The sequence below is a fragment of the Phyllobates terribilis genome, unplaced genomic scaffold, assembly GCF_046119375.1.
Source record: "Phyllobates terribilis strain yellow unplaced genomic scaffold, ASM4611937v1 Scaffold_3__8_contigs__length_932513732, whole genome shotgun sequence".
Classification (NCBI taxonomy): domain Eukaryota; kingdom Metazoa; phylum Chordata; class Amphibia; order Anura; family Dendrobatidae; genus Phyllobates; species Phyllobates terribilis.
In genome coordinates, this window is record NW_027362763.1 from 729,577,491 (window position 1) to 729,591,560 (window position 14,070).

A 14,070-nucleotide genomic window follows, 5' to 3' on the forward strand; every position below is an offset into this window, starting at 1 on the left:
TACTGTTATCATAGGCAGTTTGTACAAAAACCTTTCAATTGTACTCTAATAGTTATTTGACTGGAAAATTACAATGACTGCAATTCATATAGGTAATTTGGGAAATTCTGAGAAAATATTATTTGCATAATAATTTGGAACACAGTGTAAGTATCAACCCGAACAGACCCTGGTCGGACGGCGGCTAACGACTCCGTGACCAGGGAGGATCCGGGCAGAGGGACCAGGTGCTACTCTGGGGACGACCTTGTAAGAGAGCAGGTGGCTCCCACGGGTCAGATGGCTGGGACTGACCGGTATGACGGATGGATACAGCAAGCAGGCAGAAGTCTCTGGTTAGCTGACAGGTGGTCACGGTACGTGACAGCAGCGCAAGTAGTAGTCTCTAGGTTTACCAGGCAGGAGGTCACAGCAAGTGATGGTGGAGCCTCCAAGTAGGCTAGCAGGTAACAGGCGGGTGCTCCCAGGTGAGCGGGCTGACAGGCCAGGCAGGTAACAGGTGAGCGCTCCCAGGTGAGCGGACTGACGGACACAGCAGGTAACAGGCGGGTGCTCCCAGGTGAGCGGGCTGTCAGACAAGGCAGGTAACAGGCAGGTGACAGGTGAGCGCTCCAGGTGAGCGGGGTGGCAGGCTCGGCAGGTAACGGGCAGACAACAGGCTGGCAGGCAGGACGAGGAGTCAGGCTAGCAGCGGAACCGGAGGGCTGAAGCAGAGATAAGTAACTGTGCAACAACTTTGCTCGGGCACCTCCATTTTGGAGGAGGTGCCTTATATATGGGATGACCCTCGGCTATTGGCCAGGGACTCCTTAGGACGGTGCGCGCGGCCCCTTTAAGAGGGGGGGAGCGCGCGTGCCCTAAGCACAGTGCCCGGGGGACTGCGCGCGCCGACAGCAGGCTGGGAAGGAGAGCGGGGAGAGAGGAGGTGAGAGGGATGGCGTCTCTGCCTGGAAGGAGGCAGAGACGCCGATGCTACAAGAATGCTGACAAGTTCTGCATCGATTGCTGCCACATTTATAAAAACCAGGATAGTCTAACCAAGTTTTATGTTGATTTATTGGAATGAAAAAAACTGGGAAAAAGGAAGTTACCAAGGATAACTGCTCTTTTGGCGGCGACGACTAAACAACCAGGTTGCAACAAACTGGAGAGGGTTGTATCTTCATATACAGTACGTCACAAAAGTGAGTACACCCCTCACATTTTTGTAAATATTTTATTATATCTTTTCATGGGATAGCATTGAAGATATGACACTTTGATACAATGAAAAGTAGTCAGAGTACAGATTGTATAACAGTGTAAAATCTGGTGTGTCGTCTAAATCACCGGCAACAAAAGTGAGTACACCCCTAAGTGAAATTAATGTGCCAAATTAGTCATTTTCCCTCCCCGATGTCATGTGATTCATTAGCGTTACAAGGTCTCAGGTGTGAATGGAGAGCCGGTGTGTTAAATTTGGTGATCTCGCTCTCACACTCTTTCACTGGTCACTGGAAGTTCAAAATGGCACCTCATGGCAAAGCACTCACTGAGGATCTGAAAAAAAGAATTGTTGCTCTACATAAAGATTGGCTAGGATATAAGAAGATTGCCAACACCCTTACACTGAGCTGCAGCAGGGTAGCCAAGACCATACAGCGGTTTAACAAGAATGGTTCCACACAGGACAAGTCTTGCCATGGTGGATCAATGCATTTGAGCAGTTATGCTCAGTGTCATATACAGAGGTTATCTTTTCAAAATAGACATATGAGTGCTGCCAGCATTGCTGCAGAGGTTAAAGTGGTGGTGGGTCAGCCTCTCAGTGCTTAGATCATACGCTGCACACTGTATCAAATTGGTCTGCGTCTGCATGGCTGTCATCCCAGAAGGAAGCTTCTTCTAAAGATGGTGTACAAGAAAGCCCTCAAACAGTTTGCTGAAGACAAGCAGACTAAGGACTTGGATTACTGGAACCGTAATCTGTGGTCTGATGAGACCAAGATAAACTTATTTGGTTCAGATGGTGTCAAGCGTGTGTGGCAGAAACCAGGTGAGGAGTACAATGACAAGTGTGTCTTGCCTACAGTCAAGCATGGTGATGGGAGTGTCATGGTTTGGGGCTGCATGAGTGCTGCCTTCTGTGGGGAGCTACAGTTCAGTAGGGAGTTACTGGAACCATGAATGCCAACATGTACTGTGACACACTGAAGCAGAACATGATCCCCTCCCTTCAGAAACTGGGTCGCAGGACAGTATTCCAACATAACGACCCCAAACACACCTTCAAGACGAACACTACCTTGATAAAGAAAATTAGGGTAAAGGTGCTTGGCTGACCAAGCATGTCTCCAGACTTAAACCCTATTGAGCATCTGCGGGGCATCCTCAAATGAAAGTTGGAGGAGCACAAGGTCTCTAACACCCACCAGCTCCGTGATGTCGTTATAGAGGAGTGGAAGAGGATTCCAGTGGTAACCTGTGAAGCTCTAGTGAACTCCATGCCCAAGATAGTTAAGGCTGTGCTTGAAAATAACGAGGGCCACACAAAATATTGACACTTTGGGCACAATTTTGCCATTTTCACTTAGGGGTGTACTCACTCTTGTTGCCAGCAGTTTAAACATTAATGGCTGTGTGTTGAGTTAGATGTCACAACAAATTTACATTATTATACAAGCTGTACACTGACTACTTTACACTTTATCAAAGTGTCATATCTTCAGTTTTGTCCCATGAAAAGATAAAATAAAAGATTTACAAAAATATGAGGGGTGTACTCACTTTTTGTGATATACTGTAACATGATGGTCTGGATAGATCCCAGAATACAATAAGGTACATGAAATTTGCTTCAAATTTTTTCAGTGCAATTTCAATTTCCTGGACAAATTCAAGAGAACCATTCAATTTTTGAATTTAGAAAGATTTACCATTCACTTCATGGCAGTACTTGGGTATATCCATTCTCTAAAAAGTGCACATGTATTTGTTATGTTTGTTTTTTTACAAATATTGAAGAGGTGGCGCTACTTAGAAGGCTGATTTAAGTCATAGGACGTTTTAGGCAACCAAAGAATCTGCAGCGTGGAAAGAGGCTTTGCAAATGATTGGGTGTAAAACCCAGGATAGGGCTTGGAAAGAAGAGATGTTTTTTATTACCGATGCCTTATGTGGTGCCTGCATAATCCGCAGTGCTATACATTGTGTATCACCATTCGCATCAGTGCCTGTCCCCGATGGGGCTCACAACCCACTTTTTCCTACGTGGAACCCAACACACACTAGGGTCCAATTTCAATACCTCTCAGTATATTTTAAGGAGTGTTGGATGAAAGCTGAGTATCTTCTGGAAACCCACTGAAAAATGGAAGACAACTTGGAGAGGTGTGGACATTCAAACATGGCTTCTTGGCTTCTTGCCAGGAGGACATTACCGGCCAGCAGGAGCCATCGTCATGACTGTTATGACAATGTTGTATTTTTAGCTACTAGTCAGGTGGCCTAGAGCCTGATATCAAGGGACGCTTTAGTTAGTGGCCGGATGGCCAAGGATTTGCTTTTTGGACTCTGATTATGCACTGTTCTTTGTGTGCCAACCATCTAACCAAGAAAATAAGGTAATATACCTTCAAGGTGTTAGAGTACATATATAAGGAGAGAGAAAACAAGAGGCAGAGAGGGAATTTATGACTGTCTAAAATGTTGATTGGAGGTGCCATATTATACTTGCCTAATAGTCCTATTCTGTAGAACCAGAAAAATGATACTCAATGAATATTGATTAGTCTTTCCTGTTGTTCTTGTACTTGTTGCTTAATGTTCGATTACACTAATCGACCAGCGGTCATTTAATAGCCCGTTATCACAGGCAGACCACACAGAATGATCTATAGTTGCCTCAGTGCTCATGTGCAGCACAAAAGATCATTTCACATGACGAACAAGCGTTTTGCTCATTCTCCGGGTGAATGACATCCTTTTTAGACAGCACGATTATCATGAAACGAGTGTTTCCAGGAGCGCTCATTCACGATAATCTTACAGTGCCAATGCACCTTTACGATATAGATATTATATAGCATAGATTGCTCTAAAGTTGAGGCTCACTATGAGGAAGGCAAAAGTCATCTAAGGTAAAGGTACAACTTTATTAATAGACGCTCCCGTGACTGGTAGCGGAGGAGCGAATGACCAGTCAGACAAAATGTAACAGTGGGAGCATAAGGATAACATGGCTCACCTAATGAAACAGTCGCCATAAATTCGCTGGAATCATCAGTTTTTGAGAGATGATATCATTCAGCAAAACTGCTGGCGTTGGGAGTATTCAGCTCAAGTTGCTTAATGACGACCTAAAAAGTGATGAAATGTTAATGCTTAACCCTTCGGTAACATAACTGAAAGAAAGAAAGCAGTAACTCCACAGATACAACTTTTTTTTTTTTTACTTTTTACTGTAGAGCAGTATCATAGTGCAGATTTCTTTTTAAAAGCTGATTCTGCAAAAATACTTTTATAATTGACTAGAGAAAACAAGGTAAAGTACTGTGCATACACAAAGTATGTAATTCCTGCTGTGAGGTATATGATATTTGAGGCACAGAGCTGCAATCGACAAGATGATCCTGTGATGGATGGATAGAGAGATAGATACAGTACATATATAGTGTGACAAGGTCACTGGCGATGTATGTAAGGGGAGATATGTGTCACGGAGGTTGCCATCTTCCATGATGTGAAACCCAGAAGCTTTTCTCCAACATGTTAGGTGCTGAAGAGGTTAATCAGCCATTTTGGGTTGGGTTTTTTGTGAGTAGGTGTGAGATGGGTGGGACGCCTACTCACCATATCTCCACCTCAAGGGTTTGGCTGGAGAAGTTAAATCTCCAGCATTGAGGGGTTTTTTTTGGTGGGGTGGTGTGTTTGGAAACCAGGAAGTCTCCTGTGTGGAATTTCAGCTCAGGAGGAGCTGAAGTGAGTTGCAACCTGAGCGGGCGAATCCCGCATCCTTATGGACTGTGCTTTCATTTGTCTTTTGTTTTGCCGTTATGCCAACAAAGCGATGTTTATTCCGTTGAACCTGCCATGGTTTAAACTGTATTAAAATAAACCAGCAGACAAAAAGCGTTCCTGTGTCTACCTCTGGAATGAGCCAAGTGAGTCAATATACCACAATAGATAGATATTAGATAAATAGATATATTTTGTTATTGTTCCAGCCACTTCTCCAAACCTTTTCTTGGTTTGTGGGATTGATCTGAAGATGCAATATAACTAGTTATAGACGCCTTAGGGATCGTCTTTGTAAAATCCCAAATCAGCAGCAATGGAGCCCGGGGCACAACACCAAGTATGGGGGAATTGTGTTGATCTATGATACATGTTATGTAGGTTTATATTGGGCCATGTGATAGAATGACCCCACCATACAGAAACTGCAATACATTTACTTACTTTCTTGTTCACACAGGTAGAGATTGATAGAAAACGTATCCCCACTGATGGAGAAGACATGGACAAGACCAGAGAGTGCAGAACGCAGTAAAAAAAAAAGTTATCAAACAGAACAGAGGAATCTGCCTGGAATCTAAAGTGCTGTATGTGCTGGACTATATCTCCCAGCACGCCCAGCCTGCCGAGGTCATACACTATACATTCACCATGGCTGTTTTACATGTGTGGATGTAAAGGATTATAGTAGATGTATTCTGTTCTTTGTAACTGAACATTTTCCATTATTTCATATTAATATACCTAAAGTACATTGTTAATATGATTTACATTTACAAATAAGCAGCAATTTGATGTAATAGTCTTAACTGATTTATTTGCTTAATCTTCTCTTATGGCAATAAAACTGTAAAAAGAAAGAATGAAAAAAAGAAATAAACTATAAAAACAAAAACAAAGAAACAACAAAAAATATACAAAAACATTTTGTCTCCTCTACTCTTTAGTAGTATTTAACTATTTAGTTATGGGCAGATTTGTTTTAAATGTGACATGGATCCCCCTATCCCGCATCTGCCTCTTTGCTGTAGTCATGGGGATATCTGTGCATCGCTAAAACTCCTCACATTTGGGTTGCCACCACGTAATGTGGCAAAATGTGTCGCCAGAAGGGCTGCCCATCTGTTTGTGAAATAAAATTTTGTGACAATTGCCCATGATGGTAGGTAGAGTTTCGCTCACATACCGGCAGTGACTGTATATGGTCTTACCCTCAGCGCTGTCAGGGTTAGGGCTCGTGCAGACGACCTGTGATGATACAGAGTAAAATCTTAATTATGCCAGACATACTTTCTGATGGCAAGAGCGGCATTCCTTTATTTTTATGTAGACTCTTTAATCTCTGTTCTTCTTTAGTTGATTAACACAGACTACTATTTGTATAACCCTGAATGTTATCTGCTCTTTGATTCTGAAACAATGATGTGTATTTACAAGAGCCCCTGTGATACCAACTATGTAAATAGATTATCTCAAACAATGATAGGTGAGTCCTGCACCTTTACCTCTGACATGTGATATACATACTAAGCTTTGGGGGAGGAGGGTTAGAGCAGTTCTGGCATTCAGGGAGCTGAGCCCAGAGAAGCAAAAGGAACATATGTTTTTTGTAAGAGTCAGACTTGAGCCCAGTGAAGCAGAAAGGAGGGAGTCTTGAAAGAGCGAATCAGAAAGACCTTTAGAAGGAGAATGAGAGACTTCCTTCAGGAAAGTAGATGGATTGCATGGCATTATCCAAAGAGACACGGATTTGTATTCTACATTCTGGCCTAAGGGTACCGGCCCTGACTGGAAAGATTCGGATATGCTCCATTAACCATCAGAGAGACCATGGATACTTTTGAGGAGTCCAGGAGAGGACGAAGAAGTCACCTGGCCCCATGGATATGTTGTTTTGGGGTTGATAGGAGGGACCCACTGGTCGCCTAGAACCCATGGAGACATTTGGAGTTGCCAGGAGGGCCCCACCGGTCGCCTGGCCCCATGGAAACTGTCGGAGAGGCCAGATTTGGACCCTCGGGTCTCCTGGTCTTGTACCTCGATGGACTGCTAGCTTCCTAAGCTTAAAAAACGCTTGGTAATAGGTCTGCAATGGTCCCCAATGATAATCCGCATGTGCTGTGCACATGCTGCGGAAATTTCCGCTGCAGATTATCATTGTGGAAAAAACAGCACGTCCATTAATTTTGCAGAATCGCAGCGTTTTAGCCGCCATTGACTTGCATTGGACCGCATAACATCCGCATGACTACACGTACACATGCGGATATTATGCGATTCAATGCGTGGATGGTACCCGGGTCTGGAGAAAAGGAGACTCTCCTCCAGACCCGTGTACCATAGTACCTGTAGTTAAAGAATTAAAATAAAAAATAAACATATGCTTACCTTCTGATGGCCCCCTGTCTGCTCCCGGCGGTGCTGCTGGCTCTTCGGCTGCTCGCGGTTGTAAAAGGACCTTCCATGACGTCATTTAGTCATGTGACAGGTCATGCGACTGTTGATGTTGGTGGTCGCATGACCTGTCACATGACTAAATGACGTCATGGAAGGTCCTTTTACACCACCGCAAACCGCCGAAGGCACCAGAGAAGGAGACCGGAGGCCATCGGAAGGTAAGTATAATTTTTTTTATTTTTCACCATTTTATTATTTTTTTTACTATTGATTCTGCATTTGCAGCATCATAACTTGGTCACACTATATAAATCCATGCCGGTTGCATGGATTTATATAGTGTGACCAAGTTGTCAAGCACTTTTCCAAGTGATGCTAAAATCGCTTGGAAAAGCAATTGACAACCCGCATGCGAAATCGCATGTTCAAAACGCTTCACAAACGCTTCCACCTGGCAGAAAACGCATGTAAAATCCACATACGTTTTTTCTGCCATGGAGATGCAGAAATGCTCAGGAAATATCCGCAGCATTTCTGCATCATTGGCACATAGCCTTACTGGAAACACGGACATGTGAAGGAGACCTAAAATTGTTTATGGACACTCTGTATTGATAATGGATTTATTAACCGCTTCCAGACCACCCACTGTACATAAACGTTGGCGCTGTCTTGGCTCTGTGCAGCGCCGACGTTTATGAACGATCGGTGGTCCCGCAGCCCTCAGGACCCCCAGGGTCCTGCAAGCTCTGCGGGTGCGGTGCAGAGCGACAGCTCTGACAGGGGACATCATCGGGACCTGATTGGATCAGGTCCCAATGATGTTAACCCTTTGCTGTCTTCTATATGCCACAATCTACAGTGGTCGCGGCATTTAGAAGATAGTGAGAGGAGAGGGGGTCGTCCACTTACCTCTCCGACGGCCCCCTGATGTCTGACAGGACCTGCCGTTGTCATGGCAGCTGGAGGTCACATGACCGCCTCCGGATCTGCCATGTATGGTGTCTTGCTAGACTCAGCCTGCAGCAGAAGTCTAGCAGGAGACACTGACTGAAACTGTCAGCAAAGCTCTGATGCAATGCAATACATGTCTATTGCATTGCATGAGAACAGTGATTAGAAAAATAAAAATTAATGTCCCATACAGGACTAAGTAAAAATGTAAAAAAAGTCTAAAAAATGTTTTCAAACTGTTAAAAAAAACCCCACAAAATAAATAAAAATAAATAAATAAAATATTAAACCAATAAATCCGTATATTTATGCAAATACAAAAAAAGTACACATATTTGGTATTGCCGCGTCCGAAACAACCCGATCTATAAAACTGTCACACTAATTAACTCCTTCTGTGCACACCGTAATAAAAATAAATAAATAACGGAGCAAAAAACTATGCTTTTTCATTATATCGCCAAACAAAAAGTGGAAAAAAATGCGATCAAAAAGCAAAATGGAAATAAAAATGGTACCGCTGAAAACGTCATCTTGTTCCGCAAAAAGAAAGCCGCCATACAGCTCCATCAGCCGAAAAATAAAAAAGTTATAGCTCTCAGAATAAAGCGATGCAAAAAAAATATTTTTTCTATAAAATTGTTTTATTGTGTAAAAGCGCCAAAGCATAAAAAAATATACAGTAAGTGTAGTATCGCTGTAAAGGTACTGACCCGAAGAATAATGCTGCCTTATCACTTTTACCACACGCAGAACGGCATAAAAAAACAACTCAAAAAACAATTCCTGAATTGTTGGTTTTTGTTAATTTTACCTCCCAAAAAACGGAATAGAAAGCGATCAAAAAATGTCACGTACCCAAAAATGGTACCAATAAAAATGTCAACTCGTCCCGCAAAAAACAAGCCATCACATGACTGTCGGCCGAAATATGGAAAAATTATAGCTCTCAAAATATGGCGATGCAAAAACTAGATTTTGCAAAAAAAAGCGTCTTTTAGTGTGTGACAGCTGTCAGTCATAAAAACCCGATATAAATCTAGTATCTCTGTAATCGCACCGACGGGAAGAATAAAGTAATCTCATCACTTATACAGCCCGAGGAACGGCGTAAAAAATAAATAAAACTAATTCTTCACCTACTACTGATTTGTTTATTATGTCTCCCAAAGATCGCAGCAACGCTCTGCTCACATTTATCCTGCGCGCTGCGCTGAGTACTTACACCAGAGTTTCCATGTAAATCTCTGAAATATGTGATTCAGACGGAACCCATGTTGGAAGATTCCCTGTAATGAGGCAGATATAGGCCACTGTGGATGCCGTCTGGCCTGTGATCCCACGGTGTCAGTTTTTTTAGGCGTGCATAAAAGTGCGGTTGGCCACAGTTTTGTGCACTTCTGAAAAAAGGACACCGCTAAACCGAGGCCAGACGGAGTCCTGAGTAACTCTGCTGCCTCATTACAGTAAATGGATCCCGCTGGGGTTTCATCTGAATTACATCACTTGGAAATTTAGATGGAAACCCCGATGTAAGTGCTCAGCCTAGAGCGCCGGATAAATGTTGCGTAAAATGTTCCCAATAAAAGCTTCAACTCAGTCCTCAAAAAAAGCTAGTCCCCACTCTGGTCCGTTATCTGTTAAAAATATAAGGGACTTCCAAGTTACTGGTAGCAGAAAGGCTCTGGAAAAGCGAAATGGCCCTTGCCCCCCAAAAGAAATTCAGAAAATGTTGTGCTCCCAAATCCAAATGCCTATTCTACAATAATTTGTTCTCCAATTGTCAAATAGTGCTCCGTCCCTCCCAGATTTCGACGTATGGCTAAGTGGTACGATACAGCCACATATGGGGTATTGCCACTTTTAGAAGAAATTGTGTGACACATTTCGGCACCATTTTTACCCATTGCCCTGTGTGAAAATGTAAAATCTGAGGGTAAAACATTTTTTTGTGGTAAAAATATAATTATGTTTTCTTCACTGCCCAATGGTATAAATTTAAAAATTAAAAAAATACTACTTCCCTAGATGAATTCCTTGAGAGGTGTAGTTTACAAAATGGGGTCACTTGTGGGGGTTTCTGCTGTTTTGGCATGTCTTCAGATGTGACATGGTGTCTGCAACCTATCCCAGCCAACATAGTGCTCCTTTCTCTTCCAAACCCTGCCGTACACCAAAGCAGTGGTTTTCCCCCACATATGTGGTATCGGCATACTCAGGAGAAATTGTACAACAAATTTCATGGTGCAATTTCTCCTGTTATCCTTATGATAATGCAAAATTAATGGATGAAAAACATTTTTTTGTGGGAAAAATGTGAAAATTTTATTTTTACGGCTCAATATTATAAACTTCTGTGAAGCACCTGGGGGTGCAAGGTGCTCACCACACATCTAGATAAGTTCCCTAAGGGGTCTAGTTTCCAAAATGGTGTCACTTGTGGGGGGTTTCCACTGTTTAGGCACATTAGGGACTCCCCAATTGCGACATGGTGTCCGCTAATTATTCAAACAAATTTTATATTCAAAAAGTCAAATGGCGCTCCTTCCCTTCCGAATCCTGCAGTGTACCCAAATAGTGGTTTTCCCCCACATATGGGGTATCGGCATACTCAGGAGAAATTGCACAGCAAATTTCATGGTACAATTTCTCCTGTTACCCTTATGATAATGCAAAATTAGGGGATAAAAAACGTTTTTTGTGGGAAAAATGTGAAAATTTTATTTTTACAGCTCAATATTATAAACTTCTGTGAAGCACCTGGGGGTGCAAGGTGCTCACCACACATCTAGATAAGTTCCCTAAGGGGTCTAGTTTCCAAAATGGTGTCACTTGTGGGGGGGTTCCACTGTTTAGGCACATCAGGAGCTCTCCAAACGCAACATGGCGTCCGCTAATTATTCAAACAAATTTTACATTCAAAAAGTCTAATGGCGCTCCTTCCCTTCCGAACCCTGCAGTGCTCCCAAACAGTGGTTTTCCCTCACATATGGGGTATCAGCACGCTCATGAGAAATTGCACTACAAATTGTGTAGTCCATTTTTTCCTGTTACCCTTGTGAAAATAAAAAAATTGGGTCTAAAGTAACATTTTTGTGAAAAAAAGTTAAATGTTCATTGTTTTCTTCCACATTCCAAAAATTCCCGTGAAACACCTGAAGGGTTAATAAACTTCTTGAATGTGGTTTTGAGCACCTGGAGGGGTGCAGTTTTTAGAATGGTGCCACTTTTGGGTATTTTCTGTCATAAAGGCCCCTCAAAGTCACTTCAAATGTGATGTGGTCCCTAAAAAAAATGTTTTTGTAAATTTTGTTGGAAAAATGAGAAATCGCTGGTCAACTTTTAACCCTTATAGCTTCCTAACAAACAAAAAAATTTGGTTCCAAAATTGTGCTGATGTAAAGTAGACATGTGGGAAATGGTATTTATTAACTATTTTGTGTGACATATCTCTCTGATTTAAGGGCATGAAAATTCAAATTTTGAAAATTGCAAAATTTTCAAAATTTTCGCCAAATTTCCGATTTTTTCACAAACGCAAGTGATATCGAAGAAATTTTACGACTATCATGAAGTACAATATGTCACGAAAAAACAGTCTTCTCAGAATCAGGGGGATCCGTTGAAGTGTTCCAGAGTAATTACTTCATAAAGTGACAGTGGTCAGAATTGAAAAAATTGGCCTGGTCACGAAGGTAAAAACAGGCTCTGGCGCAAAGTGGTTAAAGTCCCAATTCTCAATTTATTTGTACATTTCCAGGAGGTACAATAGAGGAATGGTGCAACACATATCTAAGAATAGATTCTGTAGAATAGTACATTTTCATGGGGATTATGAATATCTACTAAAGCAGACGAGTCAGGAGAAGATCTGGATCCTCTGTGCAGCGTCACCACTTGTACGTATGAAACATGCTGTATTTGCTTAAAATGTATATATTACCAGGGTCGGCACCAGCACCCAGCGAAGGTGCAGGGGCATCACTCCGTCTTTACAGTGAAGAGGAGAGGACAAGAAAGGGTCAAAACAGAGACATGAAAAGAAAGCAATCCACTAGATGGAGATATTGTCCCTTCTAATAAAGACTGGATCACCTGGCATTCCTAATGCTCTTACAATGCCTGAGCTCATATACGTCAATCTGTCATAACTTTAAAAGCCTAATAATATGTAGGTTGGTCTTGAGCTGTTAAAACACCTGTGATCCAACAAGGCATGGACTCCACCAGACTCCTGAAGGTGTCCTATGGCATCTGGCACCAAAATGTCGTTGGCAAGAAGGCATGTATGGTGCCTTGAAAATGGACATACCCCTTGAACTTTTCCACATTTGTTAACATACACCTGCAAACTGAAATGTTTTTTATTGGGCTTTTATGTGATATACTAACACAAAATAGCAAGTATTGGTGACGTGAAAAGGAAATGATACATGGTTTTCTAATTATTTAAAAAATATAAATCTGAAAAATGTGACGTGCATTTGTATTTAGCCCCCCTGAATCAGTACTTTGTAGGACCACCTTTCGCTGCAATTACTGCTGCAGTGTTTTGGGGTCTGTCTCTACCAGCTTTGCACATCTAGAGGTGAAATTTTTGCCCTTTCTTCTTTGCACACTCGCTCTCGCTCAGTGAGATTGGGTGGAGGCGTTTGTGAACAGCAATTTTCAAGTCTTGTTGCACATCCTCAATGCAATTTAGGTCTGGACTGTGACTGGACCATTCACACACATGAATATGCTTTGATCTAAACCATCCATTGTAGCTCTGGCAGTGTGTTTAAGATCATTGCCCTGCTGGATGGAGAACCTATGCCCTAGTATCAAGTCTTTTGCAGCCATTATCAGGTTTTCCTCAGGATTGCCCTGTATTTAACTCCATCCATCAATTCTGACCAGCTTCCTTGTCTCTGCTGAAGAAAAGCTTCCATGCAGCATGATGCTGCCACCACAATGCTTGACGGTCGAGATGGTGTTTTCAGGGTGATGTGCAGTGTTAGCTTTCCAAAACACATAGCATTTAGCCCACAAAGTTCTACTTTAGACTCATTTGATCAGAGCCCCTTCTTCCACATGCTGGCTGTGTCCCCTACATAGCTTTTTGCAAACTGGAAGCGGGACTTCTTATTGCTTGGTTTCAAAAATGGCTTTCTTCTTGCCCCTCTTCCATAAAGCCTAGATTTGTGGAGTATAACACTAATGTCTCATACTCATCTGTGTATAAATCGGACGAGTGCAATCCGATAAAAAAATCGGATTGCACTTGTACCAATGTCATTTAATGAATCAGTGTTCATCAGCGATTTTTTTTTCTCAGCTGGAATCTGGATGAGAAAAAAATCGGAGTATGCTGCGAGTGGCCGCGTATATCGGACAAGACTCACCAATGCAAGTCAATGAATGTGAGAAAAAAAATGGACGGCACACAGACCATCCGTATGCCGTCTGATTTCTATGGATACATTACCATTTTGTAGCACAGAACACTGTAAATGGTCCTGTAAATGATTGTAGAATAATAGTTGCAGAGAAAAAACAACACATTGCATACGGATGTCATATGGATGTTAGGTTTGAAAAAAAATTGCATACTCGCATGACATGGATTTGACTCATCCAACTTTTCTGGATGAAAATCTGAGCGATTTTTTTTTAACTCAGATGAGTGAGAGCCTTAATAGATTGTCCTGTGGACAGATTCTCCCACCTCAGCTGTATATCTCT

General features: G+C 42.2%; 1 protein-coding gene across 3 annotated transcripts in view; it reads left to right on the forward strand.

The window, feature by feature from the left end:
* STON1 (stonin 1) overlaps window positions 1–5,875 on the forward strand; it is a 107,388-nt gene extending 101,513 nt beyond the window's left edge. For 2 of the 3 annotated variants that reach the window (XM_073672092.1, XM_073672093.1), the window contains one exon: window positions 5,456–5,875. In XM_073672092.1, the coding sequence (XP_073528193.1) occupies window positions 5,456–5,530 (75 nt within the window). In that variant the 3' untranslated portion in view covers window positions 5,531–5,875. The remainder of the gene's footprint in view (window positions 1–5,455) is intronic. The other variant, XM_073672091.1, reaches the window with a different exon arrangement.
* The last annotated feature ends 8,195 nt before the right edge of the window (window positions 5,876–14,070 follow it).